This window comes from Plasmodium knowlesi (assembly GCF_000006355.2).
Source record: "Plasmodium knowlesi strain H genome assembly, chromosome: 12".
Lineage (NCBI taxonomy): Eukaryota > Apicomplexa > Aconoidasida > Haemosporida > Plasmodiidae > Plasmodium > Plasmodium knowlesi.
This window is the reverse complement of record NC_011913.2, coordinates 2,426,251-2,454,047: the sequence shown is the minus strand read 5'-3', so window position 1 is coordinate 2,454,047 and position 27,797 is coordinate 2,426,251. Positions and strand designations below refer to the sequence as shown.

The window sequence follows — 27,797 nt, the reverse complement described above, 5'->3', positions numbered from 1 at the left end:
ATGCCTCCATACAATACTTTATCCTTACATTTTAGAAAGAGGGGGGGCTCATTTGTTCCACCATATGGCAATAACAAATTTATTTTAATCAAACTTTTTAAGGAGCATGCGTATATATATATATATGTGTATGATTTGTTTTTTCTTTTTTTTTCAAGAAAAAATAAAAAGGAAAAAAAAAAAAAGAAAAAATGTGTGTTCTTAAAAAAAAAGAAGAATGTTTTTTTTTTTTTTCTCTATAAACAAAAGGTGTCCTTTCACCAAAAAAAAAAGAAAAAAATTTTGCAAACAAAATAAGAAATAAATGTGGAAGAAAGAATCTTCTTTTTTTTCTTTTTTCTTTTTTTTTCCTCTATAGGATCTCATATTCATTATACATTGAACATATGAGCACAAACACAGGAACAACAACAAAAAAAAAGGACAAAAAAAAATAATAATAAAAGAAGTTTAAAAAGAATAAGAAATAACATCAATATTCAAACTCATTATGTCTGTTTATCACATAAAAAAAAAAAAAAAAGGGACAAAAAGGGTATGAAACCAATATTCTTCTTCCCAAAACATTTTCCACTCCAAGCATATATATTTTCACTTATCACGACACTACGTCAAAATTATTTGTGCGTGTGTGTCTATCTGTTCTTTGTAATAAAATGATATAAATGGAACACATTATCAATGAAGGTTTTCATTCATTTCACACTCCTCAAAAAAACGTCTTTATTTTCACAAACAAAAAATTTTAATTTATATCCTTAATCTAAAACAATAAACCCGGAACCCTAAACCCTATACCCTATACCCTACAACATGAACACTGAACCTTAAACCAGTAACCCGGAACCTAAACTTGGAACCTCTTCAATGGGAACAAGTTCCATTGGAACACCTTCCATAAAAACGTCTTCCTTAGGAACCTGTTCTTCTTCCATAAATTCCGATCCCATGAACTCTCGAACCAAAAGTTCCAGAAAATCCTTCTGGTTCAATTGTGTGTCCCCTTTTTGACATTCGTCCAATACTTCAAAATGAATTTCAATAATCGTGCGACGATTCACGGGACCAGAACGTTTCGTTCTCGTTGCAGCAGAACGAGGTTTTCGTTCCTTCACTAATCGATATTCATGTGAACCGGCTTCTTGCACATGATCGAGGACTTGTTCTTGTACGGATGGACCGCGTATTTCAGCAGGAGATCTTCGGAAACGTGCTCCTCCTTTACCAAGAGGACCAAAATACTACAAAAAAAAAAAAGAAAAAAAAAAAAGGGAGGATATTTTTGTTAAGAAGATTGTGAAATATTATTTTTACACATTTATTTTTTTTCCTTTTAACCATTAAGAAATTTTTTTTTTATTCTTTTAACCATTAAAAATTTTTTTTTTTCCTTTTAACAATTAATTTTGTCCATTAAAATTTTTTTTTTTCCCTTTAAACCATGAAAAAAAAATTTTTTTTCCTTTTAATAATTAATTTTGTCCATTAAAATTTTTTTTTTTTTTTATCTTACCTTCCAAAGGTAATAAGCCATAGCAGAAAGGCCAATGGAGACAGGAGCCAATGGAAGAAAAGGGGTAAGGAGATCCGTAAGAAGGATGGGACAGACTGTATTCTCTAATGTTTGTTGCAAATGGGTTTGTTTCGTTAGATCGTCTTCGAACATTGGTTTCACTTTGTCCTGTACTTTCTCAGAGCCAATGGAACAATCTTTATAATCGTTTTCGTTTTGTGTGCACACAAAACAAGAAATACCATTAGGACCACTGCTGCATTCAGATAATACACTCTTCATAATTTTTTCACTTCCATTAAAAGCATGTTTTATGCCCTTATCTATTTCACAAAGAGGATGTACCCAACTATGTCCTTTTTTCTTCTCATTTGCCATTGTTTGCAATTGTTTTGCATATTCTTTAAGAAATAAGCAACCCATCGTTTGTTCAAACGATGGGCCCTTAAAAGGGCCCTTAACACGGGCATTAACGTGGCCATAAATGTGCTTTAATCCTGAAGCAAAAAGTAAACAAGCTGCTTTATTTGTTTTGCTTTTCTTATGGCCATATCTGTACCAATGAGCGTCGTTGTCACTGCAGTATTGTTCAACGTCCTTCTGCTTCGAAGGTTGCATCATATCTTCTAGAAGTTCTTTTAATTCATGCATGGCGTCATCTTCGATGTTTTTCTGATCATAAAAGAAGAAGAAGGAAGGAAGAAAAAAAAAATATATATGTATATGTATACACATATGTATACACATATGTGTATACATATATATATACATATATATACATACACATACATATATACATATATATACATATGCATATATATATATATATATATAAACATATATGTTGTCGATATTATTGATATGGATTCGCTTACCCAAGATGGTTCTGTTCCATTTGGAAGTGTTTGTCCATTTTTGGCTCGGTAGTGTTGTTTGATTGCACATTGAACTTGAGTACAGAAAGTTTCGATCTGATTTATTTTCTCTAGTGTTTTTTCCTTATTGCTGTTGGGGTTGGATTGGTCTCTTTCTTCGAGAAGACCTTCCATTTTGTCCTTTACTTTGTCTTTGGGATTGTTGCCAATTCGGCAATTGTGAAAATCTTTTCCTCTGTTGCAAATAAAACAAGAATTTGTACTACCAGATGGACATGAAGGAGGTGTTCCATTCTTCATAGTGGCATTATATTGTTGAAAAGCGTGTTCTATTGCCTGATCCAATTTTTTATTATCTAGGGGACATTGATTTTCTGCTTTTTTTATTAATTGATCAGCATAAAGATTAAGTGCTGCGCACATCATAGTTCTTTTAAGTGGTCCATCAGCGTTTTGGGTGTCGTCCTTAATATCAGAAATGTGTTTTAAACCTGAAGCAAAAAGCTTACAAGCTTTTTGCTTTGCAGTTATTTCTCCTTTTGTGTCGTTTGGCGACGAAGAACTGACACTGTCGCATTGTGCAGAAACATTCACCTGATTAGTAGTGTCGTTCATACCTTTTAGAAGTTTCTCTAATTCGTCCTGAAGGACAACCTTTATTTCATCCTAATCATAAAAGAAGAAAGAAATAAAAAAAAATATATATGTATATGTATACACATATGTATACACATATGTGTATACATATACATATAAATATATATATACATATATATATATATATACATATATACATATATACATAAATATATATATATACATATATACATATATGCATATATATATATACATATATGGATGTATTAATAATTCTTCCTTTTTTACACAATCGCTATTTTTTTTTTTCTTTGTGTTAGTATGTTGGTTTTGTGTTAGTATGTTGGTTGTATGTTGGTTGTGTTGGTTGTATGTTGGTTGTGTTGGTTGTATGTTGGTTATGTTAGTATGTTGGTTATGTTAGTATGTTAGTTGTGTTAGTATGTTGTGTTGTGTCAGTATGTTGGTTATGTTAGTATGTTGGTTGTGTTAGTATGTTGGTTATGTCAGTATGTTGGTTATGTTAGTATGTTGGTTATGTTAGTATGTTGGTTATGTCAGTATGTTGGTTATGTTAGTATGTTGGTTATGTTAGTATGTTGGTTATGTGTTAGTATGTTGGTTATGTTAGTATGTTGGTTATGTTAGTATGTTGGTTGTGTTAGTATGTTGGTTGTGTTAGTATGTTGGTTTGTGTTAGTATGTTGTGTTGTGTTAGTATGTTTGGTTGTGTTAGTATGTTTGGTTGTGTTAGTATGTTGGTTGTGTTAGTATGTTGGTTGTATGTTGGTTGTGTTAGTATGTGTTGGTTGTGTTGGTTGTGTTGGTTGTGTTGGTTGTATGTTGGTTGTGTTAGTATGTTGTGTTGTTGTTGTGTTAGTATGTTGAGTTGTGTTAGTATGTTGTGCTGTGTTGGTTGTGTTGTGGTTATGTTAGTATGTTGGTTATGTTAGTATGTTGGTTATGTTAGTATGTTAGTTATGTGAGTATGTTGGTTATGTTAGTATGTTGTGTTGTGTTAGTATGTTGGTTATGTTAGTAGGTTGGTTATGTTAGTATGTTGGTTATGTTAGTATGTTGGTTATGTTAGTATGTTGGTTATGTTAGTAGGTTGTTTGTGTTCGTATGTTAGTTGTGTTCGTATGTTAGTTGTGTTCGTATGTTAGTTATGTTAGTATGTTGGTTATGTTAGTATGTTGGTTATGTTAGTATCTTGGTTGGTGGTAGGTTGTGCAGTATCCGGTTTCTATGCCATCCGGTCTCTGTCTGCGAGGAGTTCTTCCTCTCCCCCCCCTAAAGTAGCTAAAGCTAACCCCTGAACCTTGCTCCTAAACCCTAGAACCTTCCTCCTAAACCCGGAATCTGAATCCTAACAGCCCTAAAACCTTACTCCTATACCCTAAAACCTTACTCCTATACCCTAAAACCTTATTCCTATACCCCATAACCTTACTCCTATACCCCATAACCTTACTCCTATACCCCATAACCTTACTCCTATACCCTAAAACCCTACTCCTATACCCCACGACCTTATTCTAACACCCCCAACAACATCATTCCAACACCCCAACAACATCATTCCGACACCCCAACAACATCATTCCGACACCCCAACAACATCATTCCGACACCCCAACAACATCATTCCAACACCCCAACAACATCATTCCAGCACCACAGCAACATCATTCCAACACCCCAAACAACATCATTCCAACACCACAACAACATCATTCCAACACCACAACAACATCATTCCAACACCCAAAACAACATCATTCCAACACCACAACAACATCATTCCAACACCACAACAACATCATTCCAACACCACAAACAACATCATTCCAACACCCCAAACAACATCATTCCAACACCCCAAACAACATCATTCCAACACCCCAAACAACATCATTCCAACACCCCAACAATACCAATCCAACAGCACAACAACCTTCCTCCTGAACGCGGAATCTGAATTTCCTTTCTCTATTTTGTTCTTTTTATTTCACTTTCTTTCTTTTCATCAAACTTTTATTATAAATACATACATATATATACATATATGCATACATATATATACATATATGCATACATATATACATATACATATACATACATATATATACATATATACATATATACATATGGATCTGCACATATATATGTACATATATACGACTATATATGTGCATACATATATACATATATACATATATACATATATACATATATATATACATATATACATATATGTGTATACATATATACATATACATGTGTACATATATATACATATATATACGTGCATATACACGTATATAGTTATATATATGTAGATATGTATATACGTATGTATGTCCATTCTTACCCAAGTTACGGGTTCTGCCCCACTTTTCCCTAATGATTTGGTGTGGTATTGTTTTGCTGCGCATTGCATTTTACTACAGAAAGAGTCCATTTTATTTATGGTGGATAATGTTTCCTTCACTTTGGGGATGGATTTGGATTGGTCGGTGGATTCGAGGAGTCTTTCCTCTCCCCCCCCTTACTCAACTAAAGCTAACCCTGGAACCTTATTCCTAAACCCTCAAAACCTTATTCCTATACTCTAAAACCTTATTCTAATACCCCTAAAACTTTATTCCTATACCCTTAAACCTTATTCCTATACCCTTAAACCTCATTCCTATACCCTTAAAACTTTATTCTAATACCCCTACAACGTTATTCTAACACCCTTACCACCTTATTCTGACACCCTTACTACCTTATTCCAACACCTTTACCACCTTATTCCAACATTCCTACCACCTTATTCTAACACCCTCACCACCTTATTCTAACACCCCTACAACGTTCTTCTGACACCCATACAACCTTATTCAAACACCCATACAACCATATTTCAACATTCCTACCACCTTATTCTAACATCACTACAACCTTATTCTAACACCCCAACAACCTTCATTCCAACACCACAACAACCTTCCTCCTAAAGTCAGAATTTGAATTTCCTTTCTCTATTTTTCTTTTTTATTTCACTTTCTTCCTTTTCATCCAATTTTCATTATATATATATACATATATACATATATACATATACATATATACATATATATATATATATATATATATATATATATACATATACATACATATATATACATATATATATATATATATACATATGGATATATACATATATATGTACATATATACGACTATATATGTGCATACATATATACATTTACATATATACATATATATACATATACATATATACATATATGCTTTTATATGTGTATATATGCAGTTGTCTATCGCCCTTACCCAATTCACTCCGGTGCTATTTCCACCATTTCTTTTGGCGTAGTATTGTTTTGCTGCACATTGGAGTTGAGTACAGAAAGAGTTGTTCATGTTAGTGATAGTGGATAAGGTATCCTTCACTTGGGAGATGGATTTGGATTGGTCGGTGGATTCGAGGAGTCTTTCCTCTCCCCCCCTAAAGTAACTAAAGCTAACGCTAAAAACTTAGTCCCATACCCTTAAAACCTTATTCCTATACCCTTAAAACCTTATTCCTATACCCTTAAACCTTAGTCCTATACCCTAAGACCATTACTCCTATACCCTAAAACCATTACTCCTATACCCTAAAACCATTACTCCTGAACCCGGAACCTTACTCCTAAACCCGGAACAACATCATTCCAACACCCCAAACAACATCATTCCAACACCCCAGCAACCTCCATTCCAACACCCCCGAACAACATCATTCCAACACCCCAAACAACATCATTCCAACACCCCAAACAACATCATTCCAACACCCCAAACAACATCATTCCAACACCCCAAACAACATCATTCCAACACCCCAAACAACATCATTCCAACACCCCAAACAACATCATTCCAACACCCCAAACAACATCATTCCAACACCCCAAACAACATCATTCCAACACCCCAAACAACATCATTCCAACACCCCAAACAACATCATTCCAGCACCCCAAACAACATCATTCCAACACCCCAACAACCTTCATTCCAACACCACAACAACCTTCATTCCAACACCCCAAACAACATCATTCCAACACCCCTACAACTTTATTCAACACCCCTACAACCTTATTCCAGCACCCTTACAACCTCATTCCAATCCCGGAATCGGACTTCCCTTCTCTTTTTTTTTTTTTTTCTTCACATTCTTCCTTTTCATCAATTTTCATTATACATATATACATATATATATACATATGTACACATATATATATATACATATATATACATATATACATATATACATACATTTATGCTTATGTACATATACATATACACATATACATGTATACACATATGTGTATACATATATACATATACATATATATACATATATATATATATATATACATGTATATACTTATATGTATGTATATATGTATACATATATATATGTATATATATATGTAGTTGCCCATCCTTACCCATGATGGTGTTCCAGTTTGGCCTCTGGTCGTGTTCCATTTCTTTGCTGCACATTGGAGTTCAGAACAGAAAGTAGTCATTTTATTTATGGTGGATAATGTTCCCTCCACATTGGATTCTTTATCGAGGAGTTCTTTCATTTGGGTTGGGACTTCCTTATTTTTGTCGTTGTCGTTATTGCAGGGTGAACTTCCACCTGATGCTGTTGATCCAATTAAGTCTTTATCAACCAGGAGGTCGCAATTCTTAAAGTCTTTATACCTTGTGCATTCAAAACAAACATTATTATTACTACCACTACCGGAGGTCAAGCACGAATTATTATTAATTGCATTCCCAAGAATAAACATTTTTTCTATTTTAGATTCATGAATGGGACATTTCTCTTGCGATCCTTCTATTATTTGATCAGCGTAAAGGTTAAGAGCAATACAACCCACTGCTCGATGGAGCAGTGGGTTGTCTTTACCAACACTACCATTAGGCTTAATATCATTAACGTATTTTAAACCTGCTATGATATAATTACAAGCTTTTCTTTCAACACTATGTTCATTACCATCACCAAAGTGTTGACATATTGTTCTATTAGGTTTGCCTTTTCCATTCTCCTCGATTTGTTGGAACATATCCTGCAATATTTTTTTGACGCCTTCCTCCCCCCAAAAGTCACACTGTAAAAAGAAAAAAGGATATATATATATATATATATATATATATATATATGCATATGCATAAATGCATATGCATATATACATATACATGTATACATATGTATATATACATACAAATATATATGTATATGTATACATACATATGTGTCTATATCCATATCCACTTACATATACGTATATATGTATATGTATACATGTGCACATACATATATATGTATACATATATATGTATACATATATATGTATATATGTGTACGTGTATATATAAGTATGTATGTATACATGTATATATGTATATATAGTAGTACTTACCCAAGTTTTGGTTGGAGTACCAGGAGTACCACTACTACCAACTCCAGTCGCGGTTGTGGGCAGTTTGCTTTTGAACCAATTGGGGGCAGCACATTTAATGTAATCGCATAACTTATCCATATGGTTTATTTTAGTTAGGGTGGTAGTTAGGATTTGGTCATCGTCAGGAGGTAGTATTGTTTTTAATTTTTCCTTTGCACTCTCTTTGGTGCTGCCACTTGTGGCAATTGGGCAAGTGTCAGTGCTGTTATCATCCCATTTACATTCAATGCAAGCACTACCGTCCTTGCATTGTCCATTAGATTTATTAATTTTTTCATTCCATTCCTTAAATGCCTTCTCTATACCCGAATCAATGACGCATGTGGATTTACCCTTCATTTTTTTTGCATATTCCTTCAGGAGTAAACAACCCACTGTTTGTCTTAACAGTGGGTTGGTCGACAGAATGGGGTAAGTTGAAGTTCCATTCTTTGGAGTTGTCTTCAGTCGTTCAAAACCGGCATGCAAATAATTGCATGCCTTCCTTTCAGGGTCAGTAGCAGGTCTGCCATTGGCAGCGCCACTGCCATCATCCATTGTCCCACATTGACCTCCTTTGTCTTGACCCCCATTATCTGTCATTGCTTGTGACAATTCTTTCCATAGTTTGGCGACTTCGCCGCCTTCCTTCCCCCAGAAGTCGTCCTGTATAAGTGGAGTAATATATATATATATATATATATACATATGCATATGCATATATACATATACATCCATGTATATGTACATACATACATATACATACGTATATGTATAAGTATACATTCTTTTTCTTTTTTTTTTTCTTTTTCTTTTTTTCTTTTTCTTTTTTTCTTTTTCTGTTTCGTGTTGGTGTGTAGTGTACGTTTTAGGATTCCCAGCCATCCTGCCTCTATCTGCGAGGAGTTTTTCCTTTCCCCCCCCAAAGTAACTAAAGCTAACCCCGAAACCTTATTCTAATATCCCTAAAACCTTCACTCCTAAACCCGGAGTCTGACTTCTAGCAACCGCAAACCTTATTCTAACACCCCTACAACCTTATTACAGCACCCCCACAACCTTACTCATATACCGTACAACATTTTTCCTATACCCTAGAACCTTATTCTGAACCCCCTACAACCTTATTCTGAACCCCTAAGACCTTACTCCTAAACCCGGAATCTGACATCTAACACCCCTACAACCTTATTCCTAAACCCGGAATCTAAGTTCTAATACCCTGACACCTTCCTCCTAAAACTGGAATCTGAAGTTTTCTTTATTTTTTTTTTTCCTTTTCTTTTTATTCCTTCTCTTTTTACTCTACTTACCGCACGGTTGTTTCCCATGGTCAGCTGAACTCGAGATGCTAAACATTGGAGACGATCACATAAAGTGACCTTCCTTTTTATTTCGGACAATGTGAATTGTATGTTGGTGTTGGTGGTGCCATCGTTTAACTTTTTCATTACTTCATCCAACAAGTTCTTGTTCTCAATTGTGGAACTGATACACTTCTGTTCCTTACATTCTTCACAGGAACCATCCCCCTTACCATTATCATTACACCACTTCTTGCGATTTTCTTCCTTCCCGGCTGCAGCAAAGGCCCCCTTTATACCTTTCTCCACAGCGCAAGCATAACCACCCTGTTTTGCATGTTGTTTTAATTTTTCTGCCAATGCATTGAGTGCTACACAACGCATGGTAGAACGAAATATTCGGTCATTCAATTTGGCCCCCTCAGAACCGGATCCGTTCTCCTTCATTTGATGTATGTCCTTCAATGATTTAACCATACTTTTGCATGTTCTTTTGCTTACGCAATCCGTTGCACCATTGGTACATGTAACGGCAGCACACAGACTGTCTACGTCGCCGTCGCTTCCCCCATTGTCAGAAAGGGCGCTGTCAAGCTTGGTGACTTCCTTTTGGACTTCGGTCCACATTTCATTCTACAATTGAAGTAATATATATATATATATATATATATATATATATATATATATATATATATATATATATGCATATATACATATGTATACATATATACATATATACATATGTATATACACATATATGTGTATGTATATGTATATATGTATGTATATATGTATATACATGTAAGTGTATATGTGTGTAATTGTCTATCGCCCCTCTTACCTCGTTTGAGGATGTCCCCCTGTCTTCAAGCCACTGCTTCTTTACACATTCTACACGACCACACAAACCCTTTGTGTCCTTACATTGACCACCACCTGTATGGAAAGATGTTAAAAGAGCATGAGAAGATGAAAGGAAAGGAAGTGGAAAGGTGAAGGGAAAAATAGAAAAAGAAATAAAAAGAAAGGAAGGAAGGGAAGGTGGAATTGGTGATGATAATAGAATGGTTTGATGGTGGCTATGGTAGTGGAATGTAGATTCGTTCGTGGAATGGTTGGTGGCTGGTGGTGGTTTACTTACATATTTTGTCCAGAGATTCCTTCAGTCCTGTTGTGTCATTGTCCAGCATTCCTTCCAATTTGTTCTTCACATTCTCAGTTTTGCCACCAGCTGTTTTAATTGAGCAACTATCAAATTGTTCGTCCTGTGTACACTCAAAACAATTAGCAGCGTTAGTACCAGTTCCGCATGAAGATGCTGCATTATTCATAATGTCTTTACCTTTACCAAGAGCGTGATCTATGCCCCCATTTATTTCACAGCTCCCTTTCTTCTTTGCATATTCTTTCACTTTTTTGGCGTATGCATTTAGTACTGCGCACATCATGGTTCGTTTGAACGATGCTTCTGCAGCGTTGCCGCTATCATTTGTACTTTTGTACATGTATTCTAATCCTTCTGCAAAGAGGAGGCATGCCTCTCTTCCTGCACTACCTTCCTTCCCGACTGAACTGCAATATGTGGTCAAACTACTACTATTAGTAGTAGTCATATTTTTGAAGAGTTTTTCCAGTTCAGGTTTGACGCCGTTATCCCAGAAATTCTGGTGCATATGGAAGGAGGAGAAAATAAATACATATATACATATATATATATACATAAGCATCTATACATATATATACATATATATATATACATACATATATAGATATATATACATATACATATATACATATATATATACATATATATACATATATAGACATCTGTACATATATATACACATATAGACATATATACATATATATACATATGTACATATGCACATATATACATGTAACTGCCATTTCTTACCACCCAATTAGACTGCGTGTGCGTCCACTTACCTTTCCCGTGGTCTTGTTGTTTTCTTCCCACCAATGCGCTGCACATTTTACTCGTTCACATAAGGAATTGTTCTCATTGAACTTAGCCAAGGTTTTCTGTATTCCGGTGTCCTGCGTTTCTTCCTTGCTGTTGAACAGTGTTTTCACTTTTTCCTTTACTTCCTCATTTTGGCTGGAGCCACTTGTGGTAATGGAGCAATTTTCATATTCGCCTTCATTCCATTGGCAAGGGACACTCTTACCATTCCTAGCATTTTCGAATGCCTTCTTTATTCCTTCATCTATGCTACAGAACCCTCCTTCTTTTGCTTTTTCTTTTAATTTTTTAGCATATTCTCTTAAAAGAACACATTTTATAATTTGATCAGAATAGTTCTTAGGATCAGCACTCCCATTTGAATTTTGGTACATTTGTTCTAATTTGGAAGAAATGAGTTGGCATGCTGCTCTGTTTGCGCTGTCCATAGAATTGTCCTTGCAATAGGCATGCGTGCTGGCACTATCATTCGTAGTCGCAGCAGGAAGGACTTTCGCAAGTTCGGGTTCGACGCGTTCCTTCCAGAAATTATCCTACATATAAATGGGAGGTATATATATATATATATATACATATATAAATATACATATACATATGTACATATATACATATATATACATACATCTATATATACATATACATATATATACTTATATGCACATGTATATGCATATATGCACATGTATATATATATGTACAGTCTTTCCCCCTGCTTACGTTGCTGTTGCCGCTCTGTCCTTCCGTCAATTGCCAATAATTTTTTGCACATTGCAAGCGGTTGCAGAAATTTTCGTTTTCGTTTTTCATGCATACTTCAGCTGTAATAAAAAGAAAAGAAAAGAAGGTTAATACGACATGTAAAGTGCCATGTGTGTATATATGTTGTATGTTGTATGTATTTATGTAGATTAAGTAAATGTATGTCATTCACAATCAATGGATGAAAAATTTTTTCCTCTTTTTTTTTTTTCTTTTTTCGTTTGGGATTGTTCTAAATATGCGGTTCATATGCCATCCAGTCTGCACCATCCGGTTGCAACCATCCAGTTCCCACCATCCAGTCTCCACCATCCGGTTCGTACCATCCAGTCTCCACCATCCAGTCTCCACCATCCAGTCTCCACCATCCAGTCTCCACCATCCAGTCTCCACCATCCAGTCTCCACCATCCAGTCTCCACCATCCAGTTCGTACCATCCAGTCCCCACCATCCGGTTACTACGCCATCCAGTTCCCACCATCCGGTTCATACCATCCAGTTCCCACCATCCAGTTCCCACCATCCAGTTACCACCATCCAGTCTCCACCATCCAGTCTCCACCATCCAGTTCATACCATCCATTTCCCGCCATCCATTCTACACCGTCCAGTCTCCACCATCCAGTCTCCACCATCCAGTTCCCACCTTCCAGTTCCTACAATCCGCTTCCTCCCATCCAGTTCCCACCATCCGGTTTCCGTACCATCCGGTTCATACCATCCGTTCCAAACCATCCGCTTTATACCATCCCGTCTCCACCATTCACTTCCCACTACCCAGTTTCGACCATCCAGTTCATACCATCCGCTTCATACAATCCGGTTTATACCATCCAGTCTGCACCATCCAGTCCCCACCATCCAGTTCCCACCATCCTGTTCCCACCATCCGGTTCAAACCATCCAGTCTCCTCCATCCAGTCTCCACCATCCAGTTCCTACCATCCGGTTTCTACCATCAGCTTCATACCATGCGGTTAGTACCATACAGTTACCACCATCCGGTTCATACTATCCGGCTCATACCATCCGGTTCTTACCATCCTATTTATACCATCCCGTTCATACCATCCGGTTCATACCATTCGGTTCATACCATTCAGGTTATACAATCCGGTTCATACCATCCGGTTCATACCATGAGGTTCATACCATGAGGTCAGTGTGTAGTATCCGGTACCTACCATCCGGTTCATACCATCCGGTTCATACCATCCAGTTCCCACCATCCAGTCTCCATCATCCGGTTCATACCATCCCGGTTCATACCATCCGGTTCATACCATCCCGTTCATACCATCGGGTTCATACCATCGGGTTCATACCATCCAGTTCCCACCGTCCGGTTCATACCATCCGGTTACTACCATCCGGTTACTACCATCCGGTTACTACCATCCGGTTCCTACCATCCACTTTCTACCATCCAGTTCATACCATCCGGTTCATACCGTCCAGTATCCACCATCCGGTTACTACCATCCAGTCTCCACCATCCAGTCTCCACGATCCAGTCCCCACCATCCAGTCTCCTCCATCCAGTCCCCACCATCCAGTCTCCTCCATCCAGTCCCCACCATCCAGTCTCCTCCATCCAGTTCCCACGATCGGGGTTCCCACCATCCAGTTCATACCATCCGGTTTCTACCATCCGGCTCATACCATCCGGTTCATACCATCCGGTTCATACCATCCCGTTCATACAATCCGGTTCATACCATCCTGTCTCTACCATCCAGTTCCCACCATCCGGTACCTACCATCCAGTCTCCACCATCCAGTCTCCACCATCCAGTTCCCACCATCCTGTTCCCACCATCCTGTTCCCACTATCCGGTTCCTACCATCCGGTTCCTACCATCCGGTTACTGCCATCAGGTTATTACCATCCGGTTCATACTATCCGGTTCATACTATCCGGTTCATACCATCCGGTTCATACCATCCGGCTTATACCATCCAGTTCATACCATCCGGTTTATACCATCCGGTTCCCACCATTCGGTTCATACCATCCGGTTCATACCATTCCGGTTCATACCATCCGGTTCATACCATTCCGGTTCATACCATTCGGTCCATACCATCCGGTTTATACCATCCGGTTTCTTACCATCCAGATCGTACCATCCAGTTACTACCATCCAGTCTCCACCGTCCTGTCTATACCATCCCGTTCATACAATCCGGTGTCTACCATCCGGTTTATACCATCCCGTTAGTGTGTAGTATCGTGTCCCTGTCTGCGAGGAGTTTTTCCTATCCCCCCCCTAAATTAACTGAAGCTAACCCCGAAACCTAAGTCCTAAACCCGGAACCCTACTCCTAAACCCGGAACCCTACTCCTAAACCCGGAACCCTACTCCTAAACCCGGAACCCTACTCCTAAACCCGGAACCCTACTCCTGAACCCGGAACCCTACTCCTAAACCCGGAATATAAGTCCTAACACCCTGAGAACCTTCCCTCCTAATCCCGGAATCTAAGTTCTTGCACCCCTACCATCTTATTCTGACACCCCAAACAACCTTATTCCTATACCTAACAACCTTCTTCCTATACCCTGAAACCTTCTTCCTATACCCCGAAAACATTATTCCAACACCCTTAAAACCTTCATCCTAAACCAGGAATCTGAATTCTAACACCCCCCACAACCTTTCTTCTGAACCCGGAATCTAAGTCCTAACACCCTGACATTTTCCTCCTAAACCCGGAATCTAAATTCTAACACCCTGGCACCTTTGTTCTAAACCCGGAATCTAAGTTCTAACACCCTGATACTTTCGTCCTAAACCCGAAATTTAAGTCCCAACATCCTGAAACCTTACACCTAAACCCGGAATCTAAATTCTAACACCACGACACCTTCTTCCTAAACCTGGAATCTAAGTTCTTACACCCCGACACCTTCCTCCTAAACCATGGAAACTCAGTTCTAACACCCTTAAAACCTTCCACCTAAACCCGGAATCTGACTTCTAATTCCATGCAACCTTCTTCCTAAAGCCGGAATCTAAGTTCTAACACCCCTGCAATCTTCATCCTAAATCCGGAATCTGAATTCTGACACCCTTACAACCTTCATTCCCAAACCCGCAAGCTGACTCCTAAACCCGGAATCTGACTCCTGAACCCGGAATCTGACTCCCTGCATCCCACAACCTTATTCGGACACTCCTACAACATTATTCCTATATCCTACAGCCTTATTCCTAAATCCGGAATCTGAATTCTAACACCCTGAAACTTTATTCCAACACCCCTGAAACCTCATTCTAACACCCATACAACATTATTCCTATACCCCGGAACCTTTATTCCTAAATCCGGAATCTGAATTCTGGCACCCTACAACCTTCTTCCTAAGCCCAGAATCTAATTTCTTACACCCCGACAACTTCCTCCTATACCGGGAATCTAAATTCCAACACCCTGACACCTTTGTCCTAAACCCGGAATCTAAGTTCTAGCACTTCTGCAACCTTCCCCCTAAACCCGGAATCTAAGTTCTTACACCCTGACACCTTCTTCCTAAACCCGGAATCTGAATTCTGACACTATGACGCCTTCCCCCTTAACCCGGAATCTAAGTTCCCACACCCTGACCCCTTCCTCCTAAACCCGTAATCTAAGTCCTAACACCCTGACACCTCCCTCCTAAACCCGGAATCTAAGTTCTTACCCCCTGACACCTTCCTCCTAAACCCGGAATATGACTTCTAGCACAACTGCAACCTTATTCCTAAACGCGGAATCTAAGTTCTTACACCCTGACACCTCCCTCCTAAACCCGGAATCTGACTTCTAACACCCCCCAAAAACCACACCTCCTTTCCCCACCATTTTTTTTTTTTCTTTTTTTTTCTATTTCCCTCAACCTTGATTTCCTTTATTCTTTCTTTTTTCTTTTGGTTATCGGGTTTCGCTTTGCAGTGTGCGGTTTCCGTGCCATACGGTTAGTGTGCCATCCAGTCTCCACCATCCAGTCCCCACCATGTGGTTGATGTATAGTATCCGGTTTTTGTCTTTGAGGAGTTTTTCCTCTCCCCCCTCCCGGGAGGGATGCTGGGATGCGTCTCTGCCATCCGGTTCCTACCATCCGCTTACTACCATCCGCTTCATACCATCCAGTTCATACCATCCGGTTCATACCATCCGGTTTCTAACATCCGGTTCCCACCATCCGGTTACTACCATTCGGCCACTATCATCCGGTACACACCATCCAGTTCATATCATCCTGTTCCTACCATCCGGCCATTATCATCAGGTTCATACCATCCTGTTCCTACCATCCGGCCATTATCATCAGGTTCATACCATCCTGTTCCTACGATCCAGTCTCCACCGTCCAGTCTCCACCATCCAGTCTCCACCATCCAGTCTCCACCATCCAGTCTCCACCATCCAGTCTCCACCATCCAGTCTCCACCATCCAGTCTCCACCATCCGGTCTATACCGTCCGGTCACTACCATCCAGTTCCCACCATCCAGTCTCCACCATCCAGTTCCCACCATCCGGTTACTACCATCAGTTCCCAGCATCCGGTTACTACCATCCGGTTACTACCATCCGGTTACTACCATCCGGTTCCTATCATGCGGTTCATACCATCAGGTCAGTGTGTAGTATCCGCTTCATACCATCCAGTTCATACCATCCGGTTCATACCATCCGGTTAGTGCAGTATCCGTTTCATACCATCCGGTCCATACCATCCAGTCTCCACCATCCGGTTACTACTACCCCGTTAGTGTGTAGTATCCGGTTTCTGTGTGCTAGGAGTTTTATCTACCCCTCCCGGGAGGGATGCTGGGATGCTCCCCTGCCATCCGGTTCCAACTATCCGGTTCATACCATCCGGTTTCTACCATCCAGTTTCTACCATCCGGTTACTACCATCCGGTTCAAACCATCCGGTTCATACTATCCGGTTCATACCATCCGGTTTATACCATCCGGTTAGTGTGTAGTATCTAGTCCCTGTCTGCGAGGAGTTTTTTCTTTCCCCCCCTAAAAAAACTAAAGCTAAACCCGGAACCTTAATCTTAAACCTTAAAACCTTATTCCAAAACCCTAAAACGTTATTCCTATACCCTAAAACCTTTATACCTAAACCCGGAATCTAAGTTCTTACAACCTGACACCTTCCTGCTAAACCCGGAATCTAAGTCCTAACACCCTGACACCTTTGCCCTAAACCCGGAATCTGACTTCTAACACCCCTACAACCTTCCTCCTATACCCTAAAACCTTATTCTAACACACCTACAACCTTTATTCCTGAACCCGGAATCTGAATTCTAACACCCCGACACCTTCCCCCCTAAACCCGGAATCTAAGTTCTAACATCCCTACAACGTCCCCCCTAAACCCGGAATCTAAGTCCTAACACCTTGATACCTCCCTCCTAAACCCGGAATCTAAGCTCTAACACCCTGACACCTTTGTCTTAAACCCGGAATCTGACGTCGAACACCCTGCCACCTTCCTCCTAAACCCGGAATCTAAGTTCTAACACCCTGACACCTTTGTCCTAAACCCGGAATCTAAGTTCTAACACCCTGACACCTTCCTCCTAAACCCGGAATCTGAGTCCTAACTCCCTGACACCTTTGTCCCAAACCCGGAATCTAAGTTCTAACACCCTACAACATTCCACCTAAACCCGGAATCTGAGTCCTAACTCCCTGACACCTTTGTCCCAAACCCGGAATCTAAGTTCTAACACCCTACAACATTCCACCTAAACCCGGAATCTCATTTCTGACACCCCTAAAACCTTATTCTAACACCCCTGCAATCTTTATTCCAATACCCCTAAAACCTTATTCTGATACCCCTACTACCTTGTTCTAACATCCCAGCAACCTTATACTGAGACCCCTACCACATTACTCTAACACTCCTACAACCTGTATTGTGTAACCCTGAATCTGAATTTTTCTTTTTTTTTTTTTTTTTCTTTTTCTCCTTTTTCTTTTCGTATTGGTCTGTGTAGTATCCGGTTTGCCTTTCCCTGCCATCCGGCCTCTGTCTGCAAGGAGTTTTACCTACCCCTCCCGGGAGGGATGCTGGGATGCTTCCCTGCAATCCGGTTCATACCATCCGCTTTCTGCCATCCAGTCTCCACCATCAAGTCCCCACCATCCAGTCTCCACCATCCACTTCCCACCATCCAGTTCCCACCATCCGGTTCATACGATCCAGTCCCCACCATCCAGTTACTACCATCACGTTAATACCATCCAGTCTCCACCATCCAATTCCCACAATCCGGTTACTACCATCCGATACCTACCATCCGGTTCATACCATCCAGTCTCCACCATCCAGTTCATACCATCCAGTTCCTTACCATCCAGTCTCCACCATCCAGTATCCATCATCCGGCTCATACCATCCGGTTCATACCATCCGGTTCATACCATCCGGTTCATACCATCCGGTTCATACCATCCGGTTCATACCATCCGGTTCATACCATCCGTTTACTACCATCCGCCTGTTGTGTCGTATCCGGCCTTCGTGTTCGAGGAGTTTTTCCTAACCCCTCCCGGGAGTGATGCTGGGATGCTCCCCTGCCATCCGGTTACTATCATCCGGTTCATACTATCCGGTTCCTACCATGCGGTTCCCACCATCCAGTCCACACCATACAGTCTCCACCATCCAGTCTCCACCATCCAGTTTCCACCATCCAGTCTCCACCATCCACTTCCCACCATGCGGTTACTACCATCCGGTTTCTGCCATCCGGTTTCTACCATCCGGTTCATACCATCAGGTTAGTGTGTAGTATCCGGTTCATACCATCCAGTTCCCACCATCCAGTTACTACCATCCTGTTACTACCATCCGGTTTATACCATCCGGTTCATACCATCCGATTCATAACATCCGGTTCATAACATCCGGTTCATAACATCCTGTCTCCACCATCCACTTCCCACAATCCAGTTCATACCATCCGGTTCCTACCATCCGGTTCATACCACCCAGGTTCATACCACCCGGTTCCCACCGTCCGGTTAATACCATGCAGTTCCCACCATCCGGCCTCCAACATCCGTCTCCACCATGCGGTTTCTACCGTCCGGTTCATACCATCGGGTTCTTACCATCCATTCCCCATCATGAAGTTACCACCATCCGGTGAGTGTGTCGCATCCGGTCATTGTCTTCGAGGACTTTTACCTACCCCTCCCGGGAGGGATGCTGGGATGCTCCCCTGCCATCCGGTTCATACCATCGGGTTGGTGTGTAGTATCCGGTTTCTACCATCCGGTTCCTACCATCGGGTTCCTACCATCGGGTTCCTACCATCCGGTTTCTACCATCCGGTTATTACCATCCGGTCGTTGTTGTATATATAATCCCTGTCTGCGAGGAGTTTTTTCCTACCCCTCCCGGGAGGGATGCTGGGATGCGTCCCTGCCATCCTGTCCATACCATCCGGTTAGGACCATCCGGTTCATACCATCCGGTTCATACCATCCAGTTCATACCATCCAGTCTCCACCATCCGGTTACTACCATCCGATTCATACCATCCGATTCATACCATCCCGTTCCTACCATCCAGTCTCCACCATGCAGTCTCAACTATCCACTTCCCTGCCATCCAGTTTCAACCATCCAGTTCCTATCATCCAGTTCCTACCATCCGGTCATTACCATCCTGTTATTACAATCCGGTTCACACCATCCCGCTCCCATCATCGGGTTTATACCATCCAGTTTATACCATCCGGTTCATATCATCCGGTTTCCACTATCCACTTCCCACCATCCGGTTACTACCATCCGCCTGTTGTGTCGTATCCGGTCTTTGTCTGCGAGGAGTTTTACCTACCCCTCCCGGGAGGGATGCTGGGATGCGTCCCTGCCATCCGGTTCATACCATCCGATTCATACCATCCAGTTACCACCATCCGGTTAACACCATCCGGTTACTACCGCCCGCTCACTATCATCCTGCTACTACCATCCACTTCCCACCATCCGGTTGTTGTGTCGTATCCGGTCTTTGTCTTCGAGGAGTTTTACCTACCCCTCCCGGGAGGGATGCTGGGATGCTTCCCTGCCATCCGGTTCATACCATCCAGTTCATACCATCCGGTTACTGCCATCCGGTTCATACCATCAGGTTAGTGTGTAGTATCCGGTTCATACCATCCGGTTCATACCATCCGGTTCATACCATCCAGTTCATACCATCCGGTTCATACCATCCGGTTCATACCATCCGGTTCATACCATCCGGTTCATACCATCCGCTTCATACCATCCAGGTTCATACCATCCGGTACCTACCATCCGGATCATATTATCCTGTTCCCACCATCCAGTTCCCACCATCCAGTCCCCACCATCCAGTCCCCACCATCCAGTCTCCATCATCCAGTCTCCACCATCCAGTCTCTATCATCCAGTTTCCACCATCCAGTCTCCACCATCCAGTCTCCACCATCCAGTCTCCACCATCCAGTCTCCACCATCCTGCTCCTACCATCCGGTTCATACCATCTGGTTCATACCATCCGGTTCATACGATGCGGTTAGTGTGTAGTATCCGGTTCATATCATCCAGTTCATACCATCCGGTTCATATCATCCAGTTCATACCATCCGGTTCATACCATCCGGTTCATACCATCTGGTTCATACCATCCGGTTCATACCATCCGCTTACTACCATCCGCTTACTACCACCCGCTTACTACCATCCGCTTTCCGTACCATCCGGTTCATACCATCAAGTTTGTGTGTAGTATCCGGTTCATACCATCCGCTTAATACCATCCAGTTCCTACCATCCGGTTTCCACCATTCAGTTCCCACCATCCAGTTCCTACCATCCAGTTCCCACCATCCGCTTCATACCATCCGGTTCATACCATCCGGTTCATACAATCGGGTTCGTGTGTAGTATGCGGTTCATACCATCCGGTTTATACCATCCACTTCCCTCCGTCCGGTTCATACCATCCGGTTCATACCATCCGGTTTATACCATCCACTTCCCTCCGTCCGGTTCATACCATCCGGTTCATACTGTCCGGTTACTACCATCCGGTTCCCACCATCCAGTTTCCACCATCCAGTCCCCACCATCCAGTCTCCACCATCCTGCTCCTACCATCCGGTTCATACCATCTGGTTCATACCATCCGGTTCATACGATGCGGTTAGTGTGTAGTATCCGGTTCATATCATCCAGTTCATACCATCCGGTTCATACGATGCGGTTAGTGTGTAGTATCCGGTTCATATCATCCAGTTCATACCATCCGGTTCATATCATCCAGTTCATACCATCCGGTTCATACCATCCGGTTCATACCATCCGGTTCATACCATCCGCTTACTACCATCCGCTTACTACCACCCGCTTACTACCATCCGCTTTCCGTACCATCCGGTTCATACCATCAAGTTTGTGTGTAGTATCCGGTTCATACCATCCGCTTCATACCATCCAGTTCCTACCATCCGGTTTCCACCATTCAGTTCCCACCATCCAGTTCCTACCATCCAGTTCCCACCATCCGCTTCATACCATCCGGTTCATACCATCCGGTTCATACCATCGGGTTCGTGTGTAGTATGCGGTTCATACCATCCGGTTTATACCATCCACTTCCCTCCGTCCGGTTCATACCATCCGGTTTATACCATCCACTTCCCTCCGTCCGGTTCATACCATCCGGTTCATACTGTCCGGTTACTACCATCCGGTTCTCACCATCCAGTTTCCACCATCCAGTCCCCACCATCCAGTCTCCACCATCCTGCTCCTACCATCCGGTTCATACCATCGGGTTCGTGTGTAGTATGCGGTTCATACCATCCGGTTTATACCATCCGGTTTATACCATCCACTTCCCTCCGTCCGGTTCATACCATCCGGTTCATACCATCCGGTTTATACCATCCACTTCCCTCCGTCCGGTTCATACCATCCGGTTCATACCATCCGGTTTATACCATCCACTTCCCTCCGTCCGGTTCATACCATCCGGTTCATACTGTCCTGTTACTACCATCCGGTTCCCACCATCCAGTTCCAACCATCCAATTCCCACCATGCGGTTGGTGTGTAGTATCCGGTTCCAGTCTACGAGGAGTTTTTCCTTTCTCCCCCTAAAGTAGCTAAAGCTAACCCCGAAACCTTACTCCTGAACCCTGGAACCTTATTCTCATACCCTTAACACTTTATTCCTATACCTTACAACCTTATTCTAACACCCCTACAACCTTATTCTAACACCAATATAACCTTATTCTAGTAACCCTACAACGTTATTCTAACACCCCTAAAACCTTTACTCCTAAGCCCGGAATCTAAGTCCTTACACCCTGACACTTTCCTCCTAAACCTGGAATCTAAGTCCTAACACCCTGAGACCTTCCCCCTAAACCTGGAATCTAAGACCTAACACCCTGAGACCTTCCCCCCTGAATCCGGAATATAAGTCCTAACACCCCTACAACGATCCTCCTAAACCCGGAATCGGACTTCTAACACCCCTACAACCTTCCTCCTAAATCCGGAATCTAAGTTCTAACACCCTGACACCTCCCCCCTAAAAAACCCGGACTCTAAGTTCTAACACCCTGACACCTCCCCCCTAAAAAACCCGGACTCTAAGTTCTAACACCCTGACACCTTTGTCCTAAGCCCGGAATCTAAGTTCTAACACCCTTGACACCTTTGTCCTAAACCCGGAATCTAAGTTCTTACACCCTGACCCCTTCCTCCTAAATCCGGAACCCTCTTCCTATACCCCTAAAACGTTCTTCCTAAACCCGGAATCTAAGTTCTTACACCCTGATACTTTCCTCCTAAACCCAGAATCTGAATTCTAACACCCTCAACATCTTCATCATCCTTTACCCGCCACCTTTTTCTTTTCTTTTCTCCTTTTTTTTTTTTATTGGAAAAAAAAAAAGAAAACTTCCCCCTAAAAGACCTAAATACCAGGCCATAATTGTTGTTCCTATAAACTCGAACCTTACACCCCTAAAAATGCGAATTCTTATACATACACCGTAAAATATAAAATCCCGCAAACCTAAATACGAATTCCTACACATATGCACCGTAAAAATATTATAAATCCCGCAACCTAAAAATGCGAAATCTTACACATATACACCGTAAAATATTAAATCCCGCAACCTAAAAATGCGAAATTTTACACACATGCACCGTAAAAATATTAAATCCCGCAACCTAAATACGAATTCCTACACATATACACCGTAAAAATATTATATCCCGCAACCTAAATGCGAAATCTTACACATATACACCGTAAAATATTATAAATCCCGCAACCTAAAAATGCGAAATCTTACACATATACACCGAAAAATATTATAAATCCCACAACCTAAAAATGCGAAATCTTACACATGTACACCGTAAAATATTATAAATCCCACAACCTAAAAATGCTAAATCCTACCAATATACACCGTAAAATATTACATCCCGCAAAACTAAATGCGAAATCTTACACATATACAACGTAAAATATTAAATCTCGCATACACCGTAAAAATATTATAAATCCCGCAACCTAAATGCGAAATCCTACACATATACACCGTAAAATATTATAAATCTCGCAACCTAAAAATACGAAATCTTACACATATACACCGTAAAATATTATATCCCGCAAACTGAAAATGCGAAATCTTACACATACACCGTAAAATAATATATCCCGCAACCTAAATACGAAATTTTACACATATACACCGAAAAAATATTATAAATCCCGTAACCTAAAAATGCGAAATCATACACATATACACCGTAAAAATATTAAATCCCACAACCTAAAAATGCGAAATCCTACACATATACACCGTAAAATATTATAAATCCCGCAACCTAAATTCGAAATCTTACACATGTATACCGTAAAATATTATAAATCCCACAACCTAAGAATGCAAAATCTTACACATATACACCGAAAAATATTATAAATCCCACAACCTAAAAATGCAAAATCGTACACATATACACCGTAAAATATTATAAATCCCGCAACCTAAAAATGCGAAATCTTACACATATACACCGTAAAATATTATAAATCCTGCAACCTAAAAATGCGAAATCTTACACACATACACCGTAAAATATTATAAATCCCGCAACCTAAAAATGCGAGATGTTACATCGAATCTAAAACCTAAACCCATAAACCCTAAACCGTGAACCCTAAACCCTAAACCGTGAACCCTAAACCCTAAATCGTGAACCCTGAACCCTAAACCCTAAATCCTGAACCCTAAAAAAATCCCTGAACCCTAAACCCTAAACCCTGAACCCTAAACCCTAAACCCTGAACCCTAAACCCTAAACCCTGAACCCTAAACCCTAAACCCTGAACCCTTGAGCCCTAAACCCTAAACCCTAAACCCTAAACCCTGAACCCTAAACCCTAAACCCTGAACCCTAAACCCTAAACCCTGAACCCTAAACCCTAAACCCTGAACCCTGAACCCTAAACCCTAAACCCTAGACCCTAAACCCTAAACCCTTAAACCCTAAACCCTAAACCCTAAACCCTAAACCCTAAACCCTAAACCCTAAACCCTAAACCCTAAACCCTAAACCCTAAACCCTAAACCCTAAACCCTAAACCCTAAACCCTAAACCCTAAACCCTAAACCCTAAACCTAACCCTAAACCCTAAACCCTAAACCCTATAACCTAAAACCTAAACCCTAAACCCTGAACCCTAAACCCTGAACCCTAAACCCGGAACCCTGAACCCTAAACCCTAAACCCTGAACCCTAAACCCTAAACCCTGAAAACCCTGAAACCCTGAACTCTGAAGCTTGGAGCTTCCTTTTCTTCCTCGCTCAAATATTCCTCTTTTCTCTTCCCTTAAGACCTCCTTGCTTTTTTTTCTTATGTGAGATATTTTCGCCCTAGCCCTTCTCTTCACCTGTCCTTTTTCATTATTTGAATATGTCCACTTACCGTAATTTTTTCAGGAGTGGTCAGAGTTTTTCCCCCATTCTTCAATAATTCCTCCATCCACTTCCCCAACAGTCCACCACCTTGTGTTGCCGCTCCGCTCGGATCTGGCATGTTTACTTATTTTCTTCGTCTTCTACAATTTGTTTGATAAGTTGAAAAAAAATAATGGCAATGAGAATATTTTTTTCCCCTTCCTGAAATTTTTCAAAATTGACGATTTTCTTCCGTCGTCGTATTTTACGTTCCCCTTTTTTTTTCTTCTTTTATTGTCCGGTTGTGGTGAGTACTATCCAGTTTTGGTCTGTCTGCTATCCTGTTGGTGTGTAGTATCCGGTCTCTGTCTGCGAGGAGTTTTTCCTCTCCCCCCCCTATAGTAGCTAAAGCTAACCCCGAAACCTTACTCCAATACCCCTAAAAACCTTATTCTAATACCCCTAAAACCTTACTCCTATACCCCTACAACATTATTCTAAAACCCCTAAAACCTTCTTCCTATACCCTGCAACCTTCTTCCTAAAACCGGAACCCTATTCTAATCCCCCTAAAACCTTATTTCAATATTCCTACAACCTTATTCTAACACCCTTGCAACCTTTACTCCTGAACTCCGAATCTGATTTCTGACACCCTAAAGCCTTTACTTTCTTCCTTTATTCTTCCTTCTTTATTTCGTTCTTCCTGTTCTTTTCGTTCATTTCTTTTATTTTCCTTCTTCTTTTTCTTTTCTGTTCCTTTTTTTTTTTTTCATTGCCAAAAAAAACAATAATATAAGAAGGAAAGTTCTGTTTAAAGAACTAAAGGAAAGTTTTTGTTTAAGGAAGGGAAGGAAAGTTTTGTTTAAGGAAGGGAGGAAAAAAGAAGGTTTAAAGGAAAGAAAAAGAAGGAAGGTTTTCAAAGAGAGGAAATAAGAAAGAAGTTTTTAAAAGGGGAAAAAGAAAGAAGGTTTTCCAAGGGGGGAGGAAAAAGAAGATTTATAGGTCGAAAGGGAAGGAAAAGGGAGGTTTAAGGGAAGGGATGGAAAGAAGATTTAGGGGAAAGGGAAGGAAGGTTTAAGGGGAAGGAAAGAATGAAGGAAGGTTTAAAGGAGAGGAAAGGCTTTAAGGAAAGAAAAGAAAAAGAAAAAGGAATAAAAAAAAAAGGAATAAGAAGGATAGGAAAAAAATAAAGGAAAGGATGGGGAATAAAAAGGAAAAGAAAGGGAATAAAAAGAAAAGGAAAGAAAAGAAAAAGGAAAGAAAAAGACGAGGAAAAAGAAAAAGAGGAATAAAGAAAAAGAGAAGGAAAGAAAAAGAGAAGGAAAGAAAAAGAAAAGGAAGAAAAGAAAAGAAATAGAAGGAAAAGGAAAAAGAAAGAGAAGGAAAGGGAAAAGGAAAAAGAAAGAAAAGGAATAAAAAGAAAAGGAATAAAAAGAAAAGGAATAAAAAAGAAAAGGAATAAAAAAGAAAAGGAATAAAAAAGAAAAGGAATAAAAAGAAAAGGAATAAAAAGAAAAGGAATAAAAAGAAAAGGAATGAAGGAAAAAGAAGGAACGTTCAAAGGGGAGAGGAAGAGATTAAGCTTCCTAAAGTAAAAAAGCAAAAGGAGGAATTGAAAAAAATGAGGAGAAGGAAAAATTTATGGAAAAAAAAGAGGGTATAAAAGAAAAGGAAAAAAAAAAAAGACGGTTTAAAGGGAAGAAGAAAAAAGAAAGAATGTTTTAAGGGGAGAAAAAAAAAGGAAAAGTTTTTAATGAGGAAAAGAAAGAAGGTTCAAATGGAAAAGGAAAGAACTTTTAAAAGGAGAAAAGAAGGGAAGTCTTAAGGGAAGAATTAAAATTTTAAAGGAGAAGAAGAAGAGAACATGGGTTTAAGGAAGAAAGAGAAGAAGGATTATTTAATTGGGAAAAAAAGAAACAGAAGACTATAAAAGAGAGAACTAAGAAAGAAGGTTTAAGCGAAAAAGAAAAAAGACTACTTAATAGAGGAAAAAGAAAGAAAGTTTAAAGTGGATAAAAAGGAAGTATTAGGGGAGAAGAAAAAGGATGGTTTTTAGAGGGGAAAAAAAAAATGAAAAAAGAAAGTAGGAAGAAATAGGAAAAAAAAGAAATAGAAACAAAGAAGAAAGAAAAAGAAATAGGAAGAAGGAAGAAAAAAAAAAGAAGTAAAGAAGAACGAAAGCAAGAAATAAAGAAATAAATATAGAAAGAAGAATTCATGGTATAAGACTTCGGGTTTAGCGTTCAGGGTTCCG

General features: G+C 40.3%; 1 protein-coding gene across 1 annotated transcript; it reads right to left on the bottom strand.

Annotated features, from left to right (window-relative positions):
• Positions 1 to 827: 827 nt before the first annotated feature.
• Positions 828 to 25,679, bottom strand: PKNH_1254200 (SICAvar, type I; the record flags this gene model as incomplete). The annotated part of the gene is made up of 11 exons (XM_002259846.2): positions 828 to 1,241; positions 1,514 to 2,185; positions 2,389 to 3,054; positions 7,494 to 8,168; positions 8,481 to 9,167; positions 9,815 to 10,438; positions 10,647 to 10,741; positions 10,947 to 11,469; positions 11,753 to 12,322; positions 12,507 to 12,607; positions 25,565 to 25,679. 11 exons carry the CDS (start codon positions 25,677 to 25,679, stop codon positions 828 to 830), a joined length of 5,142 nt encoding a protein of 1,713 aa, XP_002259882.2.
• Positions 25,680 to 27,797: the final 2,118 nt, after the last annotated feature.